The sequence below is a fragment of the Littorina saxatilis genome, linkage group LG2, assembly GCF_037325665.1.
Source record: "Littorina saxatilis isolate snail1 linkage group LG2, US_GU_Lsax_2.0, whole genome shotgun sequence".
NCBI classification, from domain to species: domain Eukaryota; kingdom Metazoa; phylum Mollusca; class Gastropoda; order Littorinimorpha; family Littorinidae; genus Littorina; species Littorina saxatilis.
The window spans coordinates 84617441-84639880 of record NC_090246.1 but is presented as its reverse complement, the minus strand read 5'-3'; the positions used below and the strand labels follow the sequence as shown (position 1 = coordinate 84639880).

General features: G+C 40.7%; 1 protein-coding gene across 11 annotated transcripts in view; it reads left to right on the top strand.

Annotated features, from left to right (window-relative positions):
* The first annotated feature begins 547 nt into the window (after nt 1–547).
* LOC138959960 (prominin-1-like) overlaps nt 548–22440 on the top strand; it is an 84517-nt gene continuing 62624 nt past the window's right edge. For 6 of the 11 annotated variants that reach the window (XR_011453851.1, XR_011453850.1, XM_070331654.1 and 3 more), the window contains exon 1: nt 549–1439. Coding sequence is in view for 9 of the 11 variants with exons in the window: in XM_070331654.1 (XP_070187755.1) it covers nt 1175–1439 (265 nt within the window). In the remaining 2 variants the exon portion in view is untranslated. Of the gene's footprint in view, nt 1440–22440 lie in introns of all 11 variants that reach the window. The other 5 variants (XM_070331648.1, XM_070331647.1, XM_070331646.1 and 2 more) reach the window with 2 other exon arrangements.

Here is a 22440-nt window from a genome sequence, read left to right as displayed (position 1 = left end):
CACTCACTACAAATGCGATGATTCGACTGTCCACTATATAGGCTTCTTTCCTTGCAGAGCATACCGTTTCAGCATGACAGTATTAGTATGATTTCTGGATCGCATGCCAATGCCGAACGGGATGTCGAAAAGACATCTTTGACCTATGACCGTGTAAAACTTAAGGTGCAATCATGTTCAAGTCCGTCCGATCTTACATGGGATAAGGTCATCTCTCCACTAACTCAGTTTGACATACCGGGCCAACATCAGACACAGGCATACCCTCATTCACTGAGCAGCCTAATGACTAGATTTTTTTGTGATTTCAGAAAAGTGTGCACATTTTGTTTTGAAGTAATCGCGTAACGTACTGACATCACTGAATGTCAATCTACATGATTCATTCGTCACAAAATCTAGTCAGTAGTGTTTCCCCCGCGGGCTTCGGCGGTAAGCAGCGGCCAGGACTGACTCGACTGACTCGTGGCGTAGGCGCGGCTCGGGTCCGTGACTGACTGATACCGTGACTGACCGTCTGAGCTGCAGTCAGTCAGTGAATGGAAGAATGCTCTTATTCCGTGTAAAAACTTGAGGTCGAACAGATTTGTGGTGGTGTTGATGATGGTTTACACGGGAAGAATAGTACCTTAGTTTACATTTCAGTTTGGCTATGTCACACATTAAGGATGATGATATAACCCTATTTCCGACAGTAACTTCCCGGTGTAGCCTTTTGACAAACGTTGTGCGCAGCACTGTAGTCAACGATGTTTACAACAACTGGAAAAATTAATCAGAATCTTCATAGTCCATGCTTGTTCTTCGTCCAAACACAATTACTAGAGTTTTTTCAACTGATATAATTTTATTTAGACTAATATAGTGCCCATACCACGCAACCACGTACGTGCGCGGCGGAGTGCGTTGGTCCGCCAGGCGTGGCAAGAGCACTGAGGTGCGTGACGTCACAGTCGGAGCTCGAATCGGAAAGTGACGGAAACCCTTCGAAGCAGAAGAGCGACAGTGAAGTGAAGGGATGGGTGCATGCTTCGCGAGAAGCTAGCCCACACTATAAACAAACAGGAAAAAATCATCATCCCTGACGAATGCAGACGCCAAACTAGTCACCGTTTTGTGTAGGACAACGCCGGGAGCTGACGAGGTGACACAGGGATAGTCAGAGAAAGAGAACATGGCTCGGACAGTGAAAAGAACAGGAGGCAGATTTCTGCCAAGTGCTATGTGGTGTTGGTGTTCTTTTGTTTTGCTACTCGCTTTTCATATGGATGGTGCTAGTGCCGACACGAGTAATTCATCGAGTATCGTCAGCTCTGACGGCCAGACAGGTGACAGTACCCTCACAACGATGGAGAAAGGAATGAGACCGTTCTTCGACATGGTCAAATCTTTTCTCGGAGTTATTCAGCCCCACAAGCTGTCTGAACAAACGTGGCTGAGTGAGTATGACCATGAATGTGCTGTTATATATCCAAGTCGTGGCCTTGTTCACAATAGAGCGAGAGATAGCCATCTCTCCAAAATGTGTAGTTGACCATAGCCATCTCTCCAAAATGTGTAGCTGACCGCATGGTACAGAAGGGCAGTCATAGACTCATACCCAGCGGTTTATGTGTTGAACAGACACACTTGAAAATGCCAACGTTTGAAGTTGATGTGTTTTGTTCCGTGAAAATAAGAACCAGAATAAATGTGTCTTTTTTTTTGGGGGGGGGGGGGGGGGGGGCTATCTCCATCCCCCTTCCCCTCTCTCCATCTTCCATACCCCCTCTCTCTCTCTTTCTCTCTCTCTCTCTCTCTGTCTCTCTCTCTGTCTCTCTCTCTCTCTGTCTCTCTCTGAGTGTGAGTCTCTCTCTCCAGGGGAGAACAGTTTGTATAGATATATTTGTAGTGATGTTATTTGGTACAAAGTAAACAGCCCTGAAAGTCCAACAAATGGTGTACTTGCCTTTGGCTAGTGATTCTGAAATTTTTACTAGCTAAAGAGCAAACTTTACTAGCCAAACCAACAATTTGTTTCAGCAACTTTACTCGCATTTGACAAGTAGATGTACATTTCTACTGGCCAGTTACATGTTTCTAAAATACTTGCCACTTTCATGCCTGATAAATTAAATAGCTGTAAATGTTGATTATCAATGTGAGTCTGAAGTATAAGGATTCTGTCCGAGTAAAAGAAAGAGAGAGAGGGACCAAGAGGTAAAAGTTGCTTTTCAGGAAAGGAGGCAAATATACATTATATATATGTGCCAAAGTCTGATTTTAGTTTGGAACTTTGTGAAACCACAATTATTTGTGTGTGCTTAATCAATAATCTGTAGAAAACATGTTGAATGTGTATTGTTACTCTCACAGTCACACCTCTGGCTCTGCAGATACAGGATATCCTGCTGAATAATTTACCCATGTTTCTTTACATCCATCATACTGGTTGATATTTTGTTATAAGTCTTATACTGATTATGATTGGATGAAGCTTAGGGTGACAAGCCTTTGACTTACTTTGCATGACATAAGCAAACAATTCAGTTGTCAGTGAAAGTAAGACTAAGTTACTCACAAAGAGTTCTTTTTATTTTCACATTAAAACTATTTATAGGTGAATGATATCATTATCAGTATTTCAGCTTGGCTGGGGGTCATGTAAATAGCAATCACACACAGGAGATGGGATTTGATGATTCATTTCTCAACACCACTGTGTTTTGCATTAGAACTGTAGTACATACTACATGTTCTACTAGCATTTGAGTGATAATATTTTGTTTGGGCAAGAGATAATTCAGTGTGACTATCATGAATCGTCTTCAAGCGAATAAAAGATCAGATAGTCCATTTTCCAAATCAGCATCAGTCACGGTGTATTATTGAAGGGGGTCACGGTTGTTATTTTATACAGGTACATTCAATTCTACCTCTTTAGCTTAGGCCTAAAAAAAATAGGTGTGGTTACGGTAACCCGACCTACCCTATTTTTAGGGGCCAACCCTATAACATTTGTCAAAAAAACCCAAAAAACAAACAAACCGAGTGCAGAAAACGCACTGAAAGCGAAATCGCCCAAGTCGCACACTTATTTCCCTGTCAAGTTGGTTTAATTTGTACACATTAGAAAAAAAAGTTAAAAAAAAAGAAAAAGTGATTGCCTACCTTCCTACCCTATTTTTTTTGGCTATGTTACCGTAACCACACCTATTTTTTTGTTTGGCCTTATATGACATTAAAAAGTAGACAACAAGTAGCATTGATAGCAAACACTATCATGGCAAATTGCCAGTACAGTGTAAATGTATGTATACATGTAGTATCAATCACATGTGAGGGTTATCTGTTGAAAAGGAAAGTTAACAACACTACTAGTAGTGGATAATAAATTATAATGTTATAGTGAGAAAGAATTGCTGTTCAACAAAAACTAATCTAGGGCAATTGTCGGTAGATAAACTGCAGGGTACAAGTGGTTGTTACCCAGGCAGATTAAAGTCCGATAAGTTCATTCATAACCATGACAGCATACATACATACATACATCTTATTCATGTATTCAATTAAATATTATGTATTCAATCGTAAAATGACATTGTCTGTTGGACTTGTACACATTCAATAAAATAGGATTTGTAAATGTTAATAGCTGAAAAAACTTGTAACAGTTTGTGGGTCAATGTAATTTATTGTGAATGATAGCCTCACAATTCTCTTCAGGTTATGAACAGGGTGTTTTCCCCCCTGTCACCCTCACAGTAAGGATATTATCTCTCTGTTTGCAATGATCTAAACAGAACCTGAGGCATTCACAAACTGTTTGTGTGGGAGGGTTAAACACCAGTGAAAGAGTTGAGCACATTAGAGGTACAGTGGAACCTCCCTTTTAATACCTCTTCAAAATCAAATTAAAGAAAACCAGGTCTTAAAAGGCGTTAGTCTTGTTTGTTCGTTCATGGGCTGAAACTCCCACGGCTTTTACGTGTATGACCGTTTTTACCCCGCCATTTAGGCAGCCATACGCCGCTTTCGGAGGAAAAAGGCGTTAGTCTTAAACTGAGGGTATATTTACAGAGGTTAGGCCACACAAAAAAAGTTGTATGTTTCTGGTAACATGGCTACAATTTACAAAAAATAGGGTAGGTAGGTAGAGATTTTTTTTGTTTTTTTGTTTTTTGTCAGGGTAGAAAATAACTATACAGTGACGCAAAGAGACTGGACTTACTATACAAAGAGAAAGACAACACATTACAAAACAAATGAGACAAAAGGGATGCGGGGTTATCCCCCTTGTGTCGTCTGCCATCTGTTACTTTCGTTTTGACGCTTTTTTCTTTCTTTTTTTTGTTTTTACAAATGCAATTAAAAAAAAGTCCAGGGTCGGAGGGAAAAAACTAGGTAGGGTCGGGTGACCAGAAACATACAACTTTTTTTTTTGACTTATGAAGAGAAAATCTGAGAATCAGGGTCTTAAGGGGGGGGGGGGGGGGGTCACTGTACCTGTGGTGTAAGGTCCCTCTGATGGGAGGAATTGGGAAAGCTGTTAAAGGATACCCTGCTCTGTCCCTTTGTATGTTATTAATATTATTGAAAATATAATCTTTAGCGAAATATACCTGTCATAGGCCACCCGCAATGAAGAGAGAATGTTGTTCTTTTGACAAATGGCACAGTGGCACCCCCCTTTTAAGACCTTAAAATCTGAGAAAATCAAGTCTTAAAAAGGATGGAGGTGAAGTAGCATACACTATGACTATGAACAGAACGTAAGGCCCCCCAAAAAATAGGTGTGGTTACGGTTACATAGCCCAAAAAAATAGGGTAGGAAGGTAGGCAATCACTTTTTTTTTTAAACTTTTTTTTCTAATGTGTACAAATTAAACCCACTTGACAGGAAAATAAGTGTGCGACTCGAGCGCTTTCGCTTTCATTGCGTTTTCTGCACTCGTTTTTTGTGCGTGTTTTTTGACAAATTATGTAATAAAAAGTTATAGGGTCGGCCCCTAAAAATAGGGTAGGTCGGGTTACCGTAACCACACCTATTTTTTTTTTAGGCCTAAAACAAGTAGGGAGTTGAAAAGAGTCTTAACAGGGAGGTTTCACTGTACCCCAGTACTAGCCAGGGGCTACATTGAATGAATAAAAGTGAAAGGGGGGAGGGGAGGGGAGCAAACAGGACTGGCAGGTGAGCCATGAAGTTGGACTTGCTTTGCACTCCTGCACTCATGCAGCTGTAATAGAAAGATGAGGAGCTGGGATCGTGCATCTGTCGTTACCACACTACAACCAGCAAACAATGACGGGAATGTGTTATAAAGACCTCCTGCCTTTTTCCTCTCTGTCGCCCCTCTGTAAATAATTGATTTGTGGTCTAGGGCGATGATGCAGGAATAGCTGCACAAACTGCAGGGTGGAACCTGGGGGGAATGATCGATGTGTGACTAGCTCTTCAACTTGTTGGGGTAGATCATCCACATGTTTGCCAGCTAAACAGGCGATGGAGCTCTGGGCGGGAAGAGAATCCATGGCAGTTCAGCATTCCGAAACAATGTGTTTTGAAAAGTCACGGCCTTTTCATTTTTATTTTCCTTTAATCACCATTGTGGTGTGTGTGTCTTTATGAATTGGATGCAAGTTTTGTTAAATAAAGTTCGTGTGTCTGGAACTGAATTATTGAAAATAAAGTTAAAAAGGGGAAATAAAATGTTAGTGTAAGTGTAATCTGTATTCTGCCTGATCAAACAACAAAGGTTATTTCAAGTTTAACATGGAGTGTGCTGTACATACAAGGCAGGGCAGCAACTGACTGATGATGATATGGACTGTCCATTAAGAGTCTCTAAAACTTTTAGAAACTAGGGCTACAAGGTACATGTAGTTTCACTTTCACAAAGTTTCAGACAATATTATTGTGACCCAAATTTCCTGGATGTATTCAGATGAATGCTTGGCACAGTAATACCAATAGGCATGCATTCATAAATAATAATAATAATAAAAAATTTAAAAAAACTTCTATAGCGTTGTTTACCGCCAGATAACAGTCTCATGGCGCCTTACAAATCCATCATACAAGGCAATTGTGCAATTCCAATAGTCATGGAACATTTAATGGTCATGTCTTAATTGGATAATCAGACGTAGTGTGCTGGGCAAAATGGAAATGCCTCAAATGCCATTCTGGGGCTGAACACCATGTCAGATTGTAAAATTGCATGATAACTTCCTTAGTCATTGGCAATGGCAGTGGCTTGTTAGTGTGCAGGTCAAACTTAGGGCAAACATTTTAATGGCCACATTGCATCATTATTCATTGCAGCTACATTTATTGAGCTTTTAATTAACAAGGACTAAAGATTTAACCTGAATGTTCAAGCTTTGTTTTGGGATTGAGTTTTCTATTTATAAGTGTAAATTAGAAGCAAAACTAAGTTAAAACAAGTCGCGTAAGGCGAAATTACTACATTTAGTGAAGCTGTGCAACTCACAGAATGAAACTGAACGTAGTCCGCCGCTAGTGCAAAAGGCAGTGAAAGTGATGAGCCTGTTTGGCGCGGCAGCGGTTGCGCTGTGCTTCATAGCACGCTTTACTGTACCTCTCTTCGTTTTAACTTTCTGAGCGTGTTTTTAATCCAAACATATCATATCTATATATGTTTTTGGAATCAGGAACCGACAAGGAATAAGATGAAATAGTTTTTAAAACGATTTCGGAAATTTAATTTTGATCATAATTTTTATATTTTTAATTTTCAGAGCTTGTTTTTAATCCGAATATCACATATTTATATGTTTTTTGAATCAGAAAATGATGAAGAATAAGATGAACGTAAATTTGGATCGTTTTATAAAAAAAAATTTTTTTAACAATTTTCAGATTTTTAATGACCAAAGTCATTAATTAATTTTTAAGCCACCAAGCTAAAATGCAATACCGAAGTCCGGCCTTCGTCGAAGATTGCTGGGCCAAAATTTCAATCATTGAAAAATGAGGGTGTGACAGTGCCGCCTCAACTTTTACAAAAAGCCGGATATGACGTCATCAAAGGTATTTATCGAAAAAAAGAAAAAAACGTCCGGGGATATCATTCCCTGGAACTCTCATGTCAAATGTCATAAAGATCGGTCCAGTAGTTTGGTCTGAATCGCTCTACACACACACACAGACAGACACACACACACACACACACACACACACACACACACACACACACACAGACAGACACACACACACACACACACACACACACACACACCACAACCCTCGTCTCGATTCCCCCCTCTACGTTAAAACATTTAGTCAAAACTTGACTAAATGTAAAAAAACAACAACACATGTGCAATGTAAACATGAGGAAAATGTAAGGCCGATCATGCTAAATTGTATTGGACTACATGTGTATGTTGTTGGTAGTCAGATACTTCTAGCGTCTGTAAGTCTTCAATGAGTGCGTGCCTTGAATTACAGAGGGCTTGGTCTCGGATACAATACCTTGACAAGAAGTGAAACACTAGTTGACCCTTTCTTGAGTAGCTGATTCTTTAACTGACATTCCCGAGCCTTACTACTACAGCGACATTGCAAAACGTTCAACCCCCATAATAAGAGTGAGCGGGCAGCGTCCCTCTCATTAGGAGATTATCACCTGAGATTGCCCAGAAGATAACAATAATTGCTACTTCAGAAGACAAGGAGGTACACCAACCCATAACCAGCTGATGTAACTGGCTGATAAGTGTAAGAATTTTTTCTGGAATATTCAGAAAGCGGAAGAAGATTGTGTGAGCTCTGTATTTGTATTGCTGTTCACTATAAGGAGAGTACCGCCTTCTTTACAGAGAGTGTCGTGGAAGGTAGTGCATGTACAGTGTATACAATCCCATCATTGGAAGACGGTGCAGTGCATCTAATCCAGTGAACACCTAGCTCATGAAGCGGAAGAATTGTTCTGAACTATCCATAAAGCGCACGAAGGTTTTATCTACTTTCTATACTACATCGGTCGGCAAACGGAGGGGGTCGTTAGGGAAGGTTCCACTGAAGTAACTAGACAGAGAGTAGAAGGCACGTGTGGTATACAGTTCCATCATCAGAATACACTGGGGTCCTCAAGCCTTACAATAGCTGCTGAAACCAGGGGACACTCTCTGTTGCCTACTGCTTTTGCCTGGTTTGGCATACCCTTGACCTTACTCCACTGGACAATGGCACAATGTGGAACAAGATTGTGTCTTCTTTCTGTACGAGTAACTGTACGGCGAGTAGAACTAGAATGCGGGTCTAATTCCGTCTTCAGAAGACACTGAAGTCCTCTAGCCCAGGAATAGCTGCTGCAAAGGAAGACTTATTCTAGACAATTTTCCAAACTGGAAGAAGATTGTGTCCTCTTTCTGTACTGGTAAATCAGATTCAGAAAACCGGGAGAAGCACTAGAAGGTGGGGTGTAATTCCATCTCAAGAAGACACAGCAGTGCTGTAGCCCACAAATAGGTGCTGAAATGGAAGGCTTATTCTGGACAATCCTCAAAGGTGGAAGAAGATTTTGTCGTCTTTCCGAGAGTAGAAGATGGGAATTAGGATCCTCTTTTCGGGACCAAAGCCGTCAAGAAGACAGACTGGTGTCACCCGCTAATTACCTGCCCAGGTAGTCTGACCCTCGTCACTGCCCCCCTCATTTTTACCTGCCCTGTGGCGCCTTTCCCTTTGTTCTACACGCATGTCCCCCTTTGTTGGCTTTGTTGTGGCGTGTCGCTTAAAGGTGGCGGTGGAGTTTATTCTCAGCACCTTCAACTGTACTGGCTTGCTCAGGTTACGGAGACCTTGTGTTCCCTTCGTTGTATGTAAGAAGGGGGAAGGAATGTGGTAGTGGGGGGGGGTGTAAAGGTCGTTTGTTAGTGTGGGGTTAGGTTCAGAAGCGTGATGTTGGTTGGAATGTTTTGGGCCTTCAACGCCAGATGGAGTCCTGGGAATATTATAAATAATAATCTATGCGTGACACACACCCCTTCAGGAACAAGGGACATTTTTATTACCTGTACTAGTTTGCCCTCAGATAAAGTTCACCCTTTCAATATATTTTTTATCAACCAATTTTAACAACCCTCAGATGACCTAAAACATAACGGGCTTGATGGTGTGTGACAATTAGTTTTCGTGCTCATGGCAGTGTAACAGTTTAGCACTAAATGGGTACACCATAGAAATGCTTTATCATCGCAAGAGGGCTTTGCTTTTGAAACAGAAGTAGGTGTTGGACGTATTAAAAGTGCTCGTGTCGGCGAGTGTTTACCATTACTCGGATTGGAGAGTGTGTACATTGGCCGACCAGCACCAATGATTCGTCCTTCAGTGCCATAGATTCGTAAAAGAGAGAATTACTGGTATAGCTCTTAACGAGATTTGTTTTCAATGGGAATTTATTATAGCACATGATTTGGTTTAAGTGCGTACGGTTGTTGATCGCGGATGGTGGTTTTGATGCAGGACAAAATAAGTCGTTTTATGTCCGTGGGTCAGTTTCACAGTCGTTTCGTCTATAACTAAAGTAGCTCGACCATCGTCCTGTCCAAAATATGACGAGTCACTTGACCAACATCCAACCAAAACGGTCGGTCGATTGACCGGTCATCGATGTCCCGACGAAAGCGAAAACCCTGATACATATGATATTACATAATCATTCTGAGCACACGCCGATTCACCGATTACAAAACTGACCCCAGAGTCTTGGGTGGTCATGATTTTGGGGATGGAGGTTCATCGTCATTGTCATTGTGGGCTGTTGTGTGCTTGATCAAGAGTGATGTCGCCTTGGTTCCATCTAATGTCACATTCAGGTCAAAAACAAAATAATACAAAAAGTGATTTCTGTTCGATATTCACAGTAAATACATGCCGTGCAAAATTCTGTTGTTTTCTGCATATTGGGTGTTTGTTCCAAGCCCTTTTTATCCAAGTAGGTCATCTTTGGGAGACATACTTTTAAGTCCAAATATTCCACTATATAATGAATGAAAGAGTGTGGCATGAAGTTCTTGTACATCATTGTAAAGAGTGTGAATGACGTTTTAGTTTAGATGTCAAGCGCTTAGAGCAAGCCTTTTTAACGAAAGTTTTTGATTTAGCGCTATATAAATGTTCTTCTTCTTATTATTATTATTATAATGAATACGCTGGTGTTATGGGTAAACTAAATTTGCATAGACCCGCATTACACTTGTCAAATGTCACAGTCCTTTTTTTGTCTAAGTGGGAGACATATCGATACTCATTCCACAGTAAAATGATTACACTGTTGTAAAGGTTAACCAAATTTCCATAGACCCGCGTGGCACTAAGCTTGTCAGACGAAGATGTGAGCCGTCAGTATTGTTTGTCCCTGGCAAACATCCCTCAAGTGAATCTCATCACTTTAAGTAATGTATGGTCAGGGCTGGCGACCCAGCACTGCAGAGGGGTTGCCATAGCAACAGGTAGATATTCAAGAGAGTGTGGTGTCATTAGGGCGTGGTTGCAGCCAGGGTGACGGTGGGAAGGAAACAGTCTTGTGGTCACCTAAGGAACGGCTATTGATTGACCTCACGAGGGGAGCCACAGAGTGGGAGAAATGCCAGATTAGTCGAGATTTTGCGATTCTGCAAAGCTGTGAGAATGAGAGACTGAGTCAAGAGAGACAGAGCATTAAGAGCAAAACAAAATTAAACACGTTCTCGCCCATGTAGGGACCATTCTGATAAATAATCAGTTTACACCATGAATAGCTTGGACAAACAACCACACTATTTCAACAAATGATGAGCATACAGTGAGATTTGAAATGATATAATTGTCAAGTTCTTGGATGAGTAGTATACCGGCCCCCTAGCAATGTACAGCGCATGGGATTTGGAAGTGTTAACAAATTAACAAAAGCAAGATATGGGGGGGGGGGGGGGGGGCTAGGCATTTTTCAAGCATTTCTGTACAAGTTCGAATCCTGGATGTCTCATAAACGGTGGTGACACTATCTTTTGTTCAGAGAAACCTGTCCATAAACCGATGGATTTGACAGGTTGCTCCTATAGTTTCCGTTATGTTCAGCCATTAAATTTTATCAACACAATGCCCAGAGAGAGAGAGAGAGTTTTTGTGTTACCGAACAGCCGATTTTTCATTTTTATCGGGTCTGGAAGCTTGCGGGTAGTTTTTTGTATTCATTGGGTTGAAACTGCACCTGTATCCGTCTCATCATCCGAGCGGCCCAGTATGCTAATTGTGTTCATTCATTAACAATTCATTAGTTGGTCCAGGGATAGATGTCCCCTTTTGGGAACAGCCCATGCCGAAATGTATGCATAGATCTCCGCTGAAAACTACTGCCTGTCACTCGGTGAGTCAGAAGTGCTGCGAGTGACTGTTTTAATCCTTTCTGTTTTAATTGCTGATTGATTTATTACTGCATTGTGACATTTTAACAACTTTGCGAGCAGGTTTTGTGTCAGCGATCTCGAACATTTAAATGAGAGGAAAATATGACTCGTCATCTATTAAAGCGATCTTTTTGGTTGAGAAAAATGTCTTGTTTAAGTTTTGCATTTATTGAGTTTTTTTCCGCTTCCTTTTTTTAACACTCATTCTCTTTGTCGACAGACTTGGTGAACGATTGTCCAACTTAATCGGCGTGTGTTGTTGATGTGACAGGGGAGGCTACCGCTCCTTTCACAGCAGACTCTGCACCCGAGTTGTTGGCCTTTAAGTCAACACCTCCGGATTGTGGAATTCTGTTTGTGATGGGGTCTGGTGGTTTCCGATTGTCTGTATGTTCATGAAAACCTTCGGGTTTGCATAACAGTTTTTATAGGGCTAAGAAATTAGCCCTAACATTTTCAATCCTGTTTGATTGCACTTCGCCTCCCGAGGTGATCGTAGTGTTTCGGCACTCGGTTACATTGATATGAGAACGCGTTTTTAACATTGTGTTGGAGGTCTTGATAGCTTTTCTCCTAAAGGTGAATGCTATAGACTTGAAACTTTAATGAAGTCTTGTCCCATGTGTGCATGTTAAAATCAAAAAGATGCGTTTATCGTGTTCTTACACATGGCCATCGTGATGCAGCGATAACGACGCCGAGCGATTACTTTCTGGCACATTTGGCAAAGCAGAAACACGCGCACTTCTGGTTTCTGGCACATTAAGCGAGCACGTAACACGCATGCAGAGTTTTTCTGGCACATTTAGCAAAGATGGAGCAGGCGCATTGATTAGCCTATCGTTCGGCTTCCTCTTGTCATGTGGTGCGTGGAAAACTTTGATTAATTTGTTTTCAAGTCTTTATAATTGCATCCATTGTTTGCAAGTCTTGATATTTGCATCCATTGTTTGCCCAGTTCTTTTGACACCTTTTCTTTCCCTTCTCTTTGTCTCCGTGGGCCATTATTTGATCTGGTGTTATTATTTGATTCGTGGAATCAAGTCCTTCAAGCGTTTATCCGGGTACTTTTGTACCGTAGCGACGCCCTGTAAAGTCGTGGCGCATTGTTTCAAGCTGAGAAAATGCGTGTAATACTCACGGAAAACCTAGTTTCCTGTTCAAAGTCTTGCTGACATTTTAGCAACACCCATTTCTTTTTGTGCTCACAAAAGAAAATGCTGGGAGAACAAAGACCCAACAACAAACATGGCGACCCACAAATGCGATAGACTAGAAATGACTTTAGAAATATGTGTTAGAAGTCTGACTGAAAAGAGAAAGCGGACCTAGGTATTTTCTTCTTTGGTCAAAAATAGAAGAGGTGGGCAGTTGGGGTGAAATTCTTTTGTTGCGACTTACCAGCTGGTAGTTACTTAGCTGATCTCGGTTGAGGTTGGGCTCTTAACATTGTCATCAGAATGCCCGTTCTATGTCTTTCTCTGTCTCTGTGTCTCTCTGTCTGTCTCTCTGTCTGTCTGTCCTTCTCTTTCTCTCTCCTCTCTCTCTTTCTCTCTCTCTTTCTCTCTCTCTCTCTCACACAAAAATGGGGGGAGGGGGATCTACTGTTTTGTTATCCCCTCCTCCTCTCTCTAGTGTGAGTGTGAGGGGATATTATCGAAACATAAACAGCCCTTCCAGTTTACAGATGGAAAGAAGCAGAGGGGGGGGGGGGGGTGATAATAAATATAGCTTTGTTGACAGAGACTGTAAATTATCATTGAAAACGTCCTTCATTAGTGCATCGCTCTTGTAATGATTAAATACGCACAGACTGCGCCACAACAAGCAGAAGCCACAATGCCAGGGTGACTGTATTGACAGAACGGCTGCCGTCATTTGTCATTGTGGTTCCGATGATTGATCACATGGATGCTCTGTCAACGATAGCAATGTTTGCCGCACTGTCGCTCCCCCCCTTGAGTTCGTGTGTTAATACATGGCCCGATATGCTCACATTATGCCGCAGGGGAGGATTGGGTTGATGATGTACGGGGTGGACGTTTAGAGACAGAAAATGGTAGAGAGGGAGTTGGTTGGATGGCTGTTGGTTTTCGGGGGTATATAGGTTTCACTCTGTCTGTTTGTTTGTTTGTTTGTTTGTCCAGTTTGTTTGTTTGCTTAACGCCCAGCCGACCACGAAGGGCCATATCAGGGCGGTGCTGCTTTGACATTTAATGTGCGCCACACACAAGACAGAAGTCGCAGCACAGGCTTCATGTCTCACCCAGTCACATTATTCTGACACCGGACCAACCAGTCCTAGCACTAACCCCATAATGCCAGACGCCAGGCGGAGCAGCCATTAGATTGCCAATTTTAAAGTCTTAGGTATGACCCGGCCGGGGTTCGAACCCACGACCTCCCGATCACGGGGCGGACGCCTTACCACTAGGCCAACCGTGCCGGTTTGTTTGTCCAGACTTAGATTGGATCTGTGGTACTTATTCGTGGATTGAGCTGAACTTTTTCATGTCCCTTCCACCTGTTTGGCTACTTAGGTGTAGAGAGGGATAGGGTTTGTGTTGAAGGTAGACTGTTAGTGTTACGCCAAGGAGCGTGTTTGTTTTTACTTGCTTACCGAACAATGTTGTATTGATTGTTTAGTTACTGTTCTTTTCTTGTTGGTGGTTGCCGAACTTTTTTCTTCTTCGATTGTCAGTCGTTTATTTATTATCAGGTCTCTCAATTTTATGTTTGGGATGTGTCAACCAACATGTTTATATCCAAATATATTATGCAAGTGTCGGTCTGTTTGTCATGTCAGAGAAAGAGATAAGAGAATGACGAAGAAGAATGAGATGAGATTGTGTGTTTTGAGCTAGAGTCGAGGGAGTGTTCAAGCATGAAGTGCTTGTGTGTGTGTGTGTGTGTGTGTGTGTGTGTGTGTGTGTGTGTGTGTGTGTGTGTGTGTGTGTGTGTGTGTGTGTGTGTGTGTGTGTGTGTGTGTGTGTGTGAAAGACAAACACAGGCCGACAAAGGAACAGATAGAAGACGTGCGTGTTTGTGAATAAGAGACAGAACAAGGGTGTGGGTGCAGACTACGTCAAAATCAAACATTTCTTAAAACTTGCAGGACAGAAGTTAACTAGAAATATCTGGAAAACGTACACCTGTTTATGCATACATGTATTTCCCAACATAATAAAACACAACATGTGAAAGCAGTGGCTGAATCATATGACGGCAGGTGTCACGTTCTGACGATCACAGCTGGAACTACGAATGTTGCCACAAGAATACAGTGAAATTTTTTTTTCAGAAATGGATATGGTTGGGCGACCCAGGGACATTACTTGAGGGGAAAAAAGAAGAAGAAAAAGTAAAAAGCTGAAAAAGCTTTGAAACATGTTGTCACAATCAAATGTTTTGTAACCTGCCCCCAAAAGTTTCAAGACTTTAAAACATGTCTCCCTGGTTTCTTTAGGAATTGTCGGGGTTTTCTCTTCGCGCGCCCGTGTTTGTTAGTGTGTGTGTGTGTGTTTTCTTTCTTTCTTTTTCTCTCTCTCTCTTGCCATCTCCCCTAACTGCTTTTTCTTTCTTTTCTTTTTAGTAGATCAGCGGTAAGTTGAGTTCATTTTGACCCAGACATGGCAGAGAACTGGTACGAGTGTCGCGGTTGTTTGTGTCAACAGCATTCAGTCAGTCTATCCCGACAAGAAAAACAAGTCGCGTAAGGCGAAATTACTACATTTAGTCAAGCTGTGGAACGCACAGAATGAAACTGAACGCACTGCATTTTTTCACAATGACCGTAGTGCGCCGCTCGTGCAAAACGCAGTGAAACTGACGAGCCTGTAGTGGTTTCGCTGTGCTGCATAGCACGCTTTTCTGTACCTCTCTTCGTTTTAACTTTCTGAGCGTGTTTTTAATCCAAACATATCATATCTATATGTTTTTGGAATCAGGAACCGACAAGGAATAAGATGAATATATGTTTATAAATCGATTTCGGAAATTTAATTTTGATCATAATTTTTATATTTTTAATTTTTAGAGCTTGTTTTTAATCCGAATATAACATATTTATATGTTTTTGGAATCAGACAATGATGAAGAATAAGATGAATGTAAATTTGGATCGTTTTATAAAAAAATAATTTTAAATACAATTTTCAGATTTTTAATGACCAAAATCATTAATCAATTTTTAAGCCACCAAGCTGAAATGCAATACCAAAGTCCGGCCTTCGTCAAAGATTGCTTTACAAAAATTTCAATCAATTTGATTGAAAAATGAGGGTGTGACAGTGCCGTCTCAAACTTTAACAAAAAAACGGATATGACGTCATCAAAGACATTTATCAAAAAACTGAAAAATACATATGGAGATATCATACCCAGAAACTCTAATGTAAAATTTCATAAAGATCGGTCCAGTAGTTTGGTCTGAATCGCTCTACACGCACACACGCACAGACAGACACACACACACACAGACACACACACACACACACACACACACACACACACACACACACACGCACAGACAGACACACACACACACACACACCACGACCCTCGTCTCGATTCCCCCTCTATGTTAAAACATTTAGTCAAAACTTGACTAAATGTAAAAATGAAAAGAAGTTTGGGTGGACTCCACCGTCAGTGCTGAAAGAGGGTGGGCTGGGTAGCATTTTGTGTGGCAGTTCTTAACCTGGTTTTTGATTACATAAGAGAGATAGTGAACTGGTTTTTCAAGGACAGTTTTTAATTTTTATTTATCTCGGCTTGCACAGTTATTATACAAAGGGAAAAAAGGATGGGGGGGGGGGGGGGGTGGAGGGGACAAGAAAGAAAGAAAAGCACACAAAAAAGGGAGATAAATTAAGACGAGAAAGAGCTTTCTCTGATATGTGTATTAGATAGCCAATGCGTATAAGCCAATCTCGCAATTATTAAACAAGTCGCGTAAGGCGAAAATACAATATTTAGTCAAGTAGCTGTCGAACTCACAGAATGAAACTGAACGCAATGCAATTTTTCAGCAAGACCGTATACTCGTAGCATCGTCAGTCCACCGCTTATGGCAAAGGCAGTGAAATTGACAAGAAGAGCGGGGTAGTAGTTGCGCTGAGAAGGATAGCACGCTTTTCTGTACCTCTCTTCGTTTTAACTTTCTGAGCGTGTTTTTAATCCAAACATATCATATCTATATGTTTTTGGAATCAGGAACCGACAAGGAATAAGATGAAAGTGTTTTTAAATTGATTTCGAAAGTTTAATTTTGATCATAATTTTTATATTTTTAATTTTCAGAGCTTGTTTTTAATCCAAATATAACATATTTATATGTTTTTGTAATCAGAAAATGATGAAGAATAAGATGAACGTAAATTTGGATCGTTTTATAAAATAATTTTTTTTTTTACAATTTTCAGATTTTTAATGACCAAAGTCATTAATTAATTTTTAAGCCACCAAGCTGAAATGCAATACCGAAGTCCGGCCTTCGTCGAAGATTGCTTGGCCAAAATTTCAATCAATTTGATTGAAAAATGAGGGTGTGACAGTGCCGCCTCAACTTTTACAAAAAGCCGAATATGACGTCATCAAAGGTATTTATCGAAAAAAAGCCGAAAAAAACGTCCGGGGATATCATTCCCAGGAACTCTAATGTAAAATTTCATAACGATCGGTCCAGTAGTTTGGTCTGAATCGCTCTACACACACAGACAGACAGACACACACACATACACCCACCATGACCCTCGTCTCGATTCCCCCTCTATGTTAAAACATTTAGTCAAAACTTGACTAAATGTAAAAATGACAGTGAAGAAGCCATATTGGATTTTTATTTTTTTAGAATTTCACGTTCGTTGTGCTGTAATAGACGAATTCCGAAAATAAACCTGTCGGGTTTGTATGGGTTCCGAAAGAGTGAATGCCCTTGCTTTTTACTCGGACAAGCATTAGAGGGACCAATCACTGGCGAGGGGTGTGTCGGAAACACATGGACAGGAGCACGTGGGAAGTTATTTGTCAAAGGAAAACCAAGGGTATTCACTCTTTTCAACCCATTCAAACCCGACAGAGTTATCTATACATATATACGACTAGTGTCTGTCTGTCTGTCTGTCTGTCTGTTCGCGATGCACGGCCAAAGTTCTCGGTGGATCTTTTTCAAATTTGGACACCGTATTCAGCTACACCCCGGACACAACCTCATCGATGAGATATTTCAACACGTGCTCTCAGCGCGCAGCGCTGTGCGCGCTGAACCGATTTTTTGTTTGTTTGTTTTGTTTTGTTGTCGGGATCCACTACCAGTAACTCTTCCTTATCTTCTCCAGTGTTTTCAGCCGCGATTATCTCCCTTCCTCCGTGTGGCGTCAATCCATATTCCCGTTACTACGTTACTATTTTTAGAAGGTCACTGCACGTTACTATTTTTAGAAGGTCTCCAGTGTTTTGCGCGTTTATCTCCTTTCCTTCGTGCGCACCCGGCAAAGCCGGGTCCCAGGCGCAGCCTGGTATTCGGCTCTACTTCTTTTCGGCGAAGCCGGTACCCGGCGAAGCGGGTAATCATCTAGTTTCCGATATATACCTGCAACTACAAAATGTTTCGTAACTATGCTTATTGCTGAAATTAATGTAAGTAGGGTAACGGTTTTGTTATGCAAGCTGTTATTCGTGTCGTTTAACTTTCAGTTAAAGTTCATCGACTTCCAAGAAGTTCTCTTGAATTCTTTTTTTCTTAAAAGGCAGATTTCTCTTCGATTGTCTTGACTACTCAACAGCAGGGAACATGTCTTTAGTCGTCTTTAGAAGAGTGGCATTTCTTGTCAGTTAGTTTCAGGAGACATACTCTGGTGTGAATTAGTTGGTAGTGTGTGTGTGTGTGTGTGTGTGAGGGAGAGAGAGTCGGTACATGTATAGTGTGTGTGTGTTTGTGTGTGCGTATGTGTGTGTGTGTGTGTGTGTGTGTGTGTGTGTGTGTGTGTGAGAGAGAGAGAGAGAGGGAGGGAGAGAGAGAGAGTCGGTTCATGTATACAATTCATGTATTCTCAAATGAGACTGAAGATGCCCCAGTAATATAGATGTAAGCAGGATGTTTGGCAAATGACGATTAAAGTAAATCACAAAATGTCTGGCCGCGTAAGCACCCATGTGATCTTTACTTCACTCTAAATCAGACATGTTGTTGACAAACGATACACCTACTCACACGAGCACAGTGTGTACATACATACATGTGCATTAAACAAACAAGGGCATGTAAGCACACACACACTGTCACCCATGTTCGGTCACTAACCCACGCTCCAACTTACCTTTCAGCCAATCCCGAAAAGTGTACACAGTGATTAAAAAAAGAAAAGCTTATGAAAGTAACTTTCTGAAAGCATGTCAAAGTCAGTTTGCGTTGACGAAAGACATTGTTTGTCGAAGAGTGATCTGCTTTTTCGCCTTGAGGTCGGCGGCATGTGGGCGCAGTCATTTGCCTGAGTAAACAGTGTCTACTTGTGCGGTGTATGTGTGTGTGTGTGTGTGTGAGTGTGTGAAAGAGAGGGAGAGAGAGAAAGAGTGTGTGTGTGTGAGAGAGAGAGAGAGAGTGTGTGTGTGTGTGTGTGTGTGTGTGTGTGTGTGTGTGTGTGTGAAACAGAGAGAGAGAGAGAGAGAGAGAGAGAGAGAGAGAGAGCATAAATAACTGTCACGTGCTTGTGAGTTGACAGATCAATCTTTTTACATTTAGTCAAGTTTTGACTAAATGTTTTAACATAGAGGGGGAATCGAGACGAGGGTCGTGGTGTGTGTGTGTGTAGAGCGATTCAGACTAAACTACTGGACCGATCTTTATGAAATTTGACATGAGAGTTCCTGGGAATTATATCCCCTAATTTTTTTTTTTCGATAAATGTCTTTGATGGCGTCATATCCGGTTTTTTGTAAAAGTTTAGGCGGCACTGTCACACCCTCATTTTTCAATCAAATTGATTGACATTTTGGCAAAGCAATCTTCGACGAAGGCCGGACTTTGGTATTTCATTTCAGCTTGGTGACTTAAAAAAATAATTAATGAATTTGGTCATTAAAAATCGGAAACTTGTCATTAAAAACATTTTTCTTTTAAACGATCCAAAAACAATTTCATCTTATTCTTCATCATTTTCTGATTCCAAAAACATATACATATGTTATATTTGGATTACAAACAAGCTCTGAAAAATAAAAATATGAAAATTATGATTAAAATTAATTGTCCGAAATCGATTTAAAAACAATTTCATCTTATTCCTTGTCGGTCCCTGATTCCAAAAACATATAAATATGATATGTTTGGATTAAAAACAAACTCAGTACACTAAAAAGAATAGAGATACAGAAAAGCGTGTTATCCTACTCAGCGCGACCATTACTGCACTATTCTGGCTTGTCGATTTCACTGCCTTTGCCACGAGCGGTGGACTGACGAAACTACGAGTATGCGGTCTTGGTGAAAAAATGCAGTGCGTTCAGTTTCATTCTGTGAGTTGGACAGCTTGACTAAATGTTGTTATTTCGCCTTACGCGACTTGGTTTATTTTAAACACGCACACATCTATTACATGATAAAACACACGTTGTCGCTTTGATGGAGATAAGCAAACAGTGACGTATGTAAATTGTCAAAGTGTAAGAAATACATACGTCAGTCCCATTTTTTGAAAGGGATAGGCACACAGGGACGAATGCGATAAAAACTGTAACAGCAAAAGAAATAACGTCAGTCTTTTTGAGGGAGATAGACTGACAGTGACATAATAAAACAAGTCGCGTAAGGCGAAAATACAATATTTAGTCAAGCTCAGTCGAACTCACAGAATGAAACAGAACGCAAAGCATTTTTTCCGCAAGACCGTACACTCGTAGCATCGTCTGTCCACCGCTCGTGGCAAAGGCAGTGAAATTAACAATACAGAAAAGCGCGGTAGCGGTTGCGCTGAGGAGGATAGCCCGCTTTTCTATATCTCTATTCTTTTTAACTCTCTGAACGTGTTTTTAATCCAAACATATCATATCTATATGTTTTTGGTATCAGGAACGGACAAGGAATAAGATAAAATTGTTTTTAAATCGATTTCGGAAATTTAATTTTAATCATACTTTTTATATTTTTAATTTTCAGAGTTTGTTTTTAATCCGAATATAACATAATTATATGTTTTTGGAATCAGAAAATGATGAATAATACGATAAACGTAATTTTAAATCGTTTTATAAAAAATAATTTTAATTACAATTTACAGATTTTCAATGACCAAAGTCATTAATTAAATGTTAAGCCTCCAAGCTGAAATGTAATACCAAAGTCCAGCCTTTGTCGAAAATTGCTTGGCCAAAATTTCAATCAATTTGATTGAAAAATGAGGGTGTGACAGTGCCGCCTCAACTTTTACAAAAAGCCGTATATGACGTCATCAAAGACATTTATCGAAAAGAATAAAAAAATGTCCGGGGATATCATACCAAGGAACTCTCATGTCAAATTTCATAAAGATCGGTCCAGTAGTTTACTCTGAATTGATCTACACACACACACGCACACACACAGTGACACACACATACACCACGACCCTCGTCTCGATTCCCCCCTCTGTGTTAAATTACTACATTTAGTCAAGCTGTGGAACTCACAGAATGAAACTGAACGTAGTCCGCCGCTAGTGCAAAAGGCAGTGAAAGTGACGAGCCTGTTTGGCGCGGTAGCGGTTGTGCTGTGCTTCACAGCACGCTTTACTGTACCTCTCTTCGTTTTAACTTTCTGAGCGTGTTTTTAATCCAAACATATCATATCTATATGTTTTTGGAACCGACAAGGAATAAGATGAAATAGTTTTTAAAACGATTTCGGAAATGTAATTTTAATCATGATTTTTATATTTTTAATTTTCAGAGCTTGTTTTTAATCCGAATATAACATATTTATATGTTTTTGGAATCAGAACATGATGAAGAATAAAATAAAAGTAATTTTGGATCGTTTTATAAAAAAATAATTGTAATTACAATTTTCAGATTTTTAATGACCAAAGTCATTAATTAATTTGTAAGCCTCCATGCTGAAATGCAATACCGAAGTCTGGCCTTCGTCGAAGATTGCTTGGCCAAAATTTCAATCAATTTGATTGAAAAATGAGGGTGTGACAGTGCCGCCTCAACTATTACAAAATGCCGGATATGACGTCATCAAAGACATTTATCGAAAAAATGAAAAAAACGTCTGGGGACATCATACCCAGGAACTTTCATGAAAAATTTCATAAAGATCGGTCCAGTAGTTAGTTTGGTCTGAATCGCTCTACACACACACACGCGCACAGATACGCACACACACACACATATACATATATAGATTGGCAGACAGTGACAACAAATCTGTAACATCACAAGAAATAATGTCAGTCCGGGCGGGGATGTAGCTCAGTCGGTAGCGCGCTGGATTTGTTTCCAGTTGGCCGCTGTCAGCGTGAGTTCGTCCCCACGTTCGGCGAGAGATTTATTTCTCATAGTCAACTTTGTGTGCAGACTCTCCTCGGTGTGCGAACACCTCCGTGTGTACACGCAAACACAAGACCAAGTGCGCACGAAAAAGATCCTGTAATCCATGTCAGAGTTTGGTGGGTTATAGAAACACGAAAATACCCAGCATGCTTCCTCCGAAAGCGGCGTATGGCTGCCTAAATGGCGGGGTAAAAACGGTCATACACGTAAAAGCCGTGGGAGTTTCAGCCCATGAACAAACAAACAAACGTCAGTCCTTTTGAGGGAGATAAGAAGACTGAGGACATAAACACTGTAACATCACAATAAATATCGACAGTCTCTTTGATGGAGATAAGCAGACAGGGACATACAAACTGTAACATCACAATAAATATCGACAGTCTCTTTGATGGAGATAAGCAGACAGGGACATACAAACTGTAACATCACAATAAATATCGACAGTCTCTTTGATGGAGATAAGAAGACAGGGACATACAAACTGTAACATCACAATAAATATCGACAGTCTCT